The sequence below is a fragment of the Chelonoidis abingdonii genome, chromosome 1, assembly GCF_003597395.2.
Source record: "Chelonoidis abingdonii isolate Lonesome George chromosome 1, CheloAbing_2.0, whole genome shotgun sequence".
Taxonomy (NCBI): domain Eukaryota; kingdom Metazoa; phylum Chordata; order Testudines; family Testudinidae; genus Chelonoidis; species Chelonoidis abingdonii.
The window spans coordinates 69,491,948-69,498,183 of record NC_133769.1 but is presented as its reverse complement, the minus strand read 5'-3'; the positions used below and the strand labels follow the sequence as shown (position 1 = coordinate 69,498,183).

The window sequence follows — 6,236 nt, the reverse complement described above, 5'->3', positions numbered from 1 at the left end:
TTTTCTACTAATAAAGAAAAATACAGAACACATACAAGGAACTTAAACAGTGTAATATGAAGTAGTTTCTTGTTTTCCATGAGAGGGTCATAGCTGCTCAGGAAAAAATTTTGTGACTAATTTTTTTCCCCTCCAAGTAATAGGTATTATTTCTCTCTCCTCTTCCTATAAGAATAGTAAGGAAGGAAGGAAGGAGAGAAAGAAAAGCATAAAAAGTGAAATTGAGGGAATAGGGACAAGAAAAAAAAATCCTCATTTCCTCAGGAGAAGTAAGGAGGGGGGGAAAAAAAAGATCACTGGTCTATTATGGGAATGCTCTCTATTATGGAAGCACCAGTCTTGGGTCCATTTTTAAGGCTGAGTTCTGCACTTAAAGTATTCTAATACTATGGTGATGATAACAATGGTATAAAAATACAGCTGGAAAGAGTTTTTAGGTTCTTAAGAAAAGCTATAATTCAGATATTTCTTTTCATTAGGGTTGAGAGGATTAGATTATCAGTAAGTGACAGTAGATGTTCATTTCACCATACATAAACATTAACAAAAATTTACATCTATAATAACCAATGTTAGGATATAGATATTCAGGCCTGTCTGCAAAGGCCTATACTTTAAGAATTTAGGTGTATTCTTATCACTTAGCTAGTTATAGAGATATAAAAGAAAGATTCAAAAATCACTGTTTGTCTCTGTAATAGCCTTCTCTTATTGTGACAGGCTAAGGCCGTCAGCTAAGAAGTAGTTAGGCAGCCATAAGCTGGAAAGTGTATGGTCACATCCTCACGTTCCAAACTAGTCACATTGAAATAAGGTGCTATTGGGCTATTAGGAATACAGTCCTGTCCTGATATTCCTATCACCTCCAGAGGAAGGGTAGAGCTTAGAATATATAAAAGGAAACTTTTAGTTTAATAGCATACTGTTTGGCAAGAACTCACTTATCAATAGACACAGCTGGAAAACCCTTATGTCTGTATAGATGTAGCTGTGAAATCCTCACTTCTGTATTGTTTTGTATGTTTATTTGCATGGTCTCTGTCTGGTTCTGCAATTGTTTCTGTCTACTGTATAATTAATTTTGTTGGGTGTAAACCAATTAAGGTGGTGGGGTATAACTGGTTAAATAACCATGTTACAATATGTTAGGATTGGTTAGTTAAATTTCAGTAAAATGATTGGTTAAGGAATAGCTAAGCAAAACGCAGGTTTTACTATATAGTCTGCAGTCAATCAGGAACGGGGTGGGAAATGGAAACAGGGACTGGGGATGGGGGAATTAAAATCATGTCTTGCTAAAGGGGAAAATGGGAACAGGGACACAGGCAAGGCTCTGTGGTGTCAGAGTTGGGAAGGGGGACACTAAGGAAGGAAACTGGAATCATGCTTGCTGGAAGTTCATTCCAATAAACATCGAATTGTTTGCATCTTTGGACTTCGGGTATTGTTGCTCTCTGTTCATGCGAGGACCAGGGAGGTGAGAGGGTGAAGAAATAAGCCCCCTAACAACCAAAGTTTACAGATAGGCAAAATAAGAAACATGCTGCTTGTGAAGAGTTTGATTTAAGAATATTTATTTTGTATATTTTGACGTGATGTGGACAATTTGTGTTTTAATGACAATAAAGCTTTAACTTTTTGAAATCTCAACATCTACTGTCATTAAAGAATTATGGTCTGATCTCATCTATTGCCTGACCCCTCCTCCCCGCCCCAATTTCCTGCAACTGAAAATTTAAGTTTAAAAAAATGTTTAAAACTAAACATCAATATTTCAAAATTATAAAAAATAAAAATTGAATTCTGCTAAGCTATTTATGACACAGCCTTTCAAGATCTGTTTCAACACTTTGGAGGCTCTAGAATTTTGATTATAAGTTACTCATATTCCCATTAATCTCACTTTGACTCACGTACTCTAGAATTAGGATTCACAACTTCAGCTCCCAAACCAGGAGAGGCATTCTTGTCACATATGTTGGCTCAGTGTGAAGATTAAAAACATTGAGATGATTTCCTCATTTCCCCACAATCTCGTGTTGCAGGGCTGTGCAGGAGTAAATATTGGTACAATTTGAGTTCTAGACCAATTTTTGTCCTACCCCTACTGTGAATTCCGAGGTTTCCTTTACCTCCCTATCTATATCCTATTCCCAAAATAGAAAAAAAAAATCCAGGATCTTAAAAGCTACCTCAGGAAATGGAATGCGGTTCCCCTAAATCTTGTGTGGTAGTACTCCTGAAATTCTAGTGACACCTCACAGCTTCAACTCTAGCAAGTAGCTCCAGGAACCCTCTTCAATCACTGTCAGGAGAAGTTACCTAGGGTGCTTATATGATCCACATCACTGTAGTATCTCAGCATCACAATCCTTAATGAGGTAGGAGTGTACTATTATCCCCATATCACAAGGGATACTGAGGCACAGAGAGGCTAAGTGACTTGTTCAAGTCTCTCACTGTGGGAGAGCAAGAAACTGAACCACAGTTTCCCCAGTCCTAGTTTCCTACCCACTGGGCCTTCCTTGATTGGATACTGACTCTTTTACCCTCACTCAGAGGTTGGGAAAGTGACAAGGAATCATCTGAACTGGTGGGGCTTGGGTAAGCCATTGGCTTCTATATAAACCCTATCCCTCCAACCTGAGCCCACTCTCAAGCCCAGAGTAGCAGCTGCAAGAAGTCAGAGGAGCTGCTGTTTCTGGAATACAGACATCTATTTTACTTCCCTGTCAATTTAGTATGTTTCCACCCCGTTCTCTTCTCATGAGTCTTGCAAGGCATCAGACCGGCAACCATTTGTCCAAGGTAGCCATTTGGACCATCTTTTAGGAGTCAGCCAGCTTCATTTGAACATCAGATAGTAGTTGGTTCCATGAGAAAGCTATAGCTCTTTGAAAACACTTTTTAACAAAGGGTCTTGGCTTGTGCCTTCTCATTTGATTCCCACATATCTTGGCTGCATTGTGGGGCCAGAGAATAAAGGAAAAATCCTTCCAATTCTGTATTAAGTGTAGATATAAAAAAAACTGCATTATTTGAAGTACGCTACACTTCTATTAAACTATTTTAAATGTATTTAGTTTACTAAAGTCATGGTCAGATGGTTCACATTCATCTCAAATTTAAAGCAATCCCAATGTTTTGAATCTTCATAGTCTCATAGTAATTCCTGGGGTTTGTGTGTGTATTTAACAGGTGATTTTATTGTAACATGGTACTTTAAAAAATAGCTGGGAAGATAACCCTTTTATTCCAAGATCACAAGTTGCTCCATCACTGCCAGGCTCTTCTATTCCTATGAATAAAGTCAGAGCTGACAAGGGGAACATGAACTGCTTTTTCAGTAAGGATGTATGCTAGAGTTACTGAGTCGGTAACAAATAACACAGTATAATACTAATATATTAAGTTGCAAAACATGACAAGTCACCTTACATCTTGGAATATAAGTAATGTGGTTGCTGCATTTATACAAGTTTGATCTACATTTGTATAGTTTGTCTCTGTACCATTTGTAAAGTAGAACTGCTAGTTAAAAGAATCTCATCTTCCTGAATTTTTACCAGCTCACTTTTTCCTAATAATACCAATACCAGAAAACAGAAGTGCAGATGTAACTTTAAACTGATAGGCCTAATCTACCTGCATACCAAAGATTTTAACCTCTCCCTTCAAGTTTACTCATCATACTGGATGTGAAGCCACCAACTAAGTAGAGGAGTTTCAGATTCCTAACAATGAAAAAGCTACTACAAGTTTAATGTTCAGTTTTAAAGATTTGTCTCCAATCATTTAGGAAGAGTAGATGGAGTATTGAAGACTGATTACATGTTGTAAATCATAGTAACCTGAGATTTAATACAAAGTTACCATGCTGCACTCAATGAAATTTTTAAAAAGTCGATTTCAAAGAATTACATTCTTTAAAAATGATAGAAAAATAGAAATGTCACATACTTCTATAGTTCAAACACTGGACAGTTTTCATCTGTAAAGCTAGCCTCACATACAACAATCTTTTGAAATGAAATTCATGGATGAAACTGTACATAGTCCCTCAAATTTCACAGAGGAGACTATGTTAACATTGTTCCATGATCCAAGTCCCTTTATTTACAGCTAAGTCTCTATCAAATTGATACTTGTTAGATATCTTTAGACTGGTCGTCTTCTTCAAGTTTCCTGATTTCACTCTTTAAACAGTTGATAGTTTCACGACTTGCTTTTAATCTCTCTTTAAGCTCAGCAATTTCAAAACTGGTTTTCTTTTTGGCAGCTTCCAGCTTTTCCCGGGTTTTTACTTCAAGATCTGCAACTGGGATGGGGACAAAGAAAAAAAAATATTATTAGTGCACTGCAAAACTGCAATTACTGAATATAATATTCAAAAAAGGTAATGGAGGGCAGAAACTGTTTCACAGAATCTTCACTGCTGGTAATGCATGGGCCCCAAAAGAATCCAGAAAGATCTTCAGATCCCATTTTGGAGTTTGCATGGTTGGAAGTTGGGCTCCTATTCCCTACCAGGTGTAAAAAAAAGCACCTTGCCCTCTATGCCTTGCCACAATAGTTATTCTACATGTCTCAGATATACAGTGGCACAGACTCTGTCTTTGCAAGTATCCTACAGAAACTGCAGTATTGAATACCGTACATTCCAGCTTTTTAGCTTATGCGCAAGAACACTGTCAGAATGTTACTTTCCCCACTTCTCCCTTTTTGGGCTGGCAAGGCAACAGAAATCTGACCAGAACACTGGCACTCCGCTCCACCGCAAACATCACCCCTCCCATTTGTGGGATATTAGACAGCCCATGCTCCAGGAAGGTCCTACTCTATATCTGCTTCTACAAGCGTATTTATGAGAAATGAGAATAAGGAAACACCTCTAATACTCTGACTGTAGAGCAATAAATCATTTCTATCCATGCCTAGTAGAAACATGTAGCTACTTTTTAGTTAAAATGTGAAAATTTGACATGCTCAAAAGTAAAGTCATAAAACATTTTCTATGGTCCAATTAACAAAGTAACAAGCTACAAATACAAAAAATAATGCTCAGTACTTTTGTGAGATAAGTATTTTACAAATGAGGAAACTAATATTTTTATCATCTGTGCCCTGGAAATAATGTCTAAGGCAAGAAAGTCAAGTGATTTACCAAAGTCGAGACAGCACTACAGTGAACACTGTGATCAGAATCCAGCATTTTCTGGGTTTCAGAGCTGTATGTACTCCCTTAGTTCTCAGTTTTAGGTACCTCAGAAGTATCTTAAGTAATATAATTTGCTGACAATACTTAAACGAGAGGGGTAACATACAGACAGGAGGACAGAACCAAAGTGTAAGTGGCCTGGAGAGATTAGAGCCGTAGAGTTGTAGACAGCAAGGTGAGATTTATAATGAATATATATTAAATCCATGCTCTGGGTATAGGAAATCAGAAAACTGATTCAAAAGGAGAGGAATATAAGCCAAACAGCCACACCAGTCAATATTAATAAAGTTTATTTTCATTTTATCTCCTTAATGCCCTCAACACTTAGTTCACATAAATAAAGCATTATAGTTGCAAAGAAAACAATTAGGAAAGAGGTTGGATAGGGAGGTGACAAAAAAAAGTCTGTTATCTTAAGAAATGGCCTACAGTATGAAAGTCTGAGAACTTCATTAGAAAACAAGTAATGGTAACTATTCACTCCAACCCAAAATAGTTGCTGGCTTCAGGCAAAGGTGTTAGTATTGCAATATTTCATGTTACTATTTCAACTTTAATCACTGAGTTTAGTTAATATCCTATTTAGATGAACAGGAGACATTCACACCTCAAATCTATCGGGCAACTTCATTCCTTGTGTTACTCTGGGTACGTCTACACTACGGGATTATTCCGATTTTACATAAACCGGTTTTGTAAAACAGATTGTATAAAGTCGAGTGCACGTGGCCACATTAACCACATTAATTCGGCGGTGTGCGTCCATGGTCCGAGGCTAGCGTCTATTTCTGGAGCGTTGCACTGTGGGTAGCTATCCCATAGTTCCCGCAGTCTCCCCTGCCCCTTGGCATTGTGGGGTGACAGCCCAGTGCCTGATGGGGCAAAAATCATTGTCGCGGGTGGTTCTGGGTACAGCCTCATCCCTCCCTTCGTGAAAGCAGCAGACAACCATTTCACGCCTTTTTCCCTGGGTGAACTGTGCAAATGCCATAGCACAGCAAGCATGGACCCTGCT

At 38.0% G+C, this 6,236-nt stretch overlaps 1 protein-coding gene across 1 annotated transcript in view; it reads right to left on the bottom strand.

Annotated features, from left to right (window-relative positions):
• Positions 1-1,557: 1,557 nt before the first annotated feature.
• Positions 1,558-6,236, bottom strand: part of YEATS4 (YEATS domain containing 4) — a 13,657-nt gene continuing 8,978 nt past the window's right edge. The window contains exon 7 of the mRNA XM_032796532.2: positions 1,558-4,318. Within this exon, the coding sequence (XP_032652423.1) occupies positions 4,149-4,318 (170 nt within the window). The 3' untranslated portion in view covers positions 1,558-4,148. The remainder of the gene's footprint in view (positions 4,319-6,236) is intronic.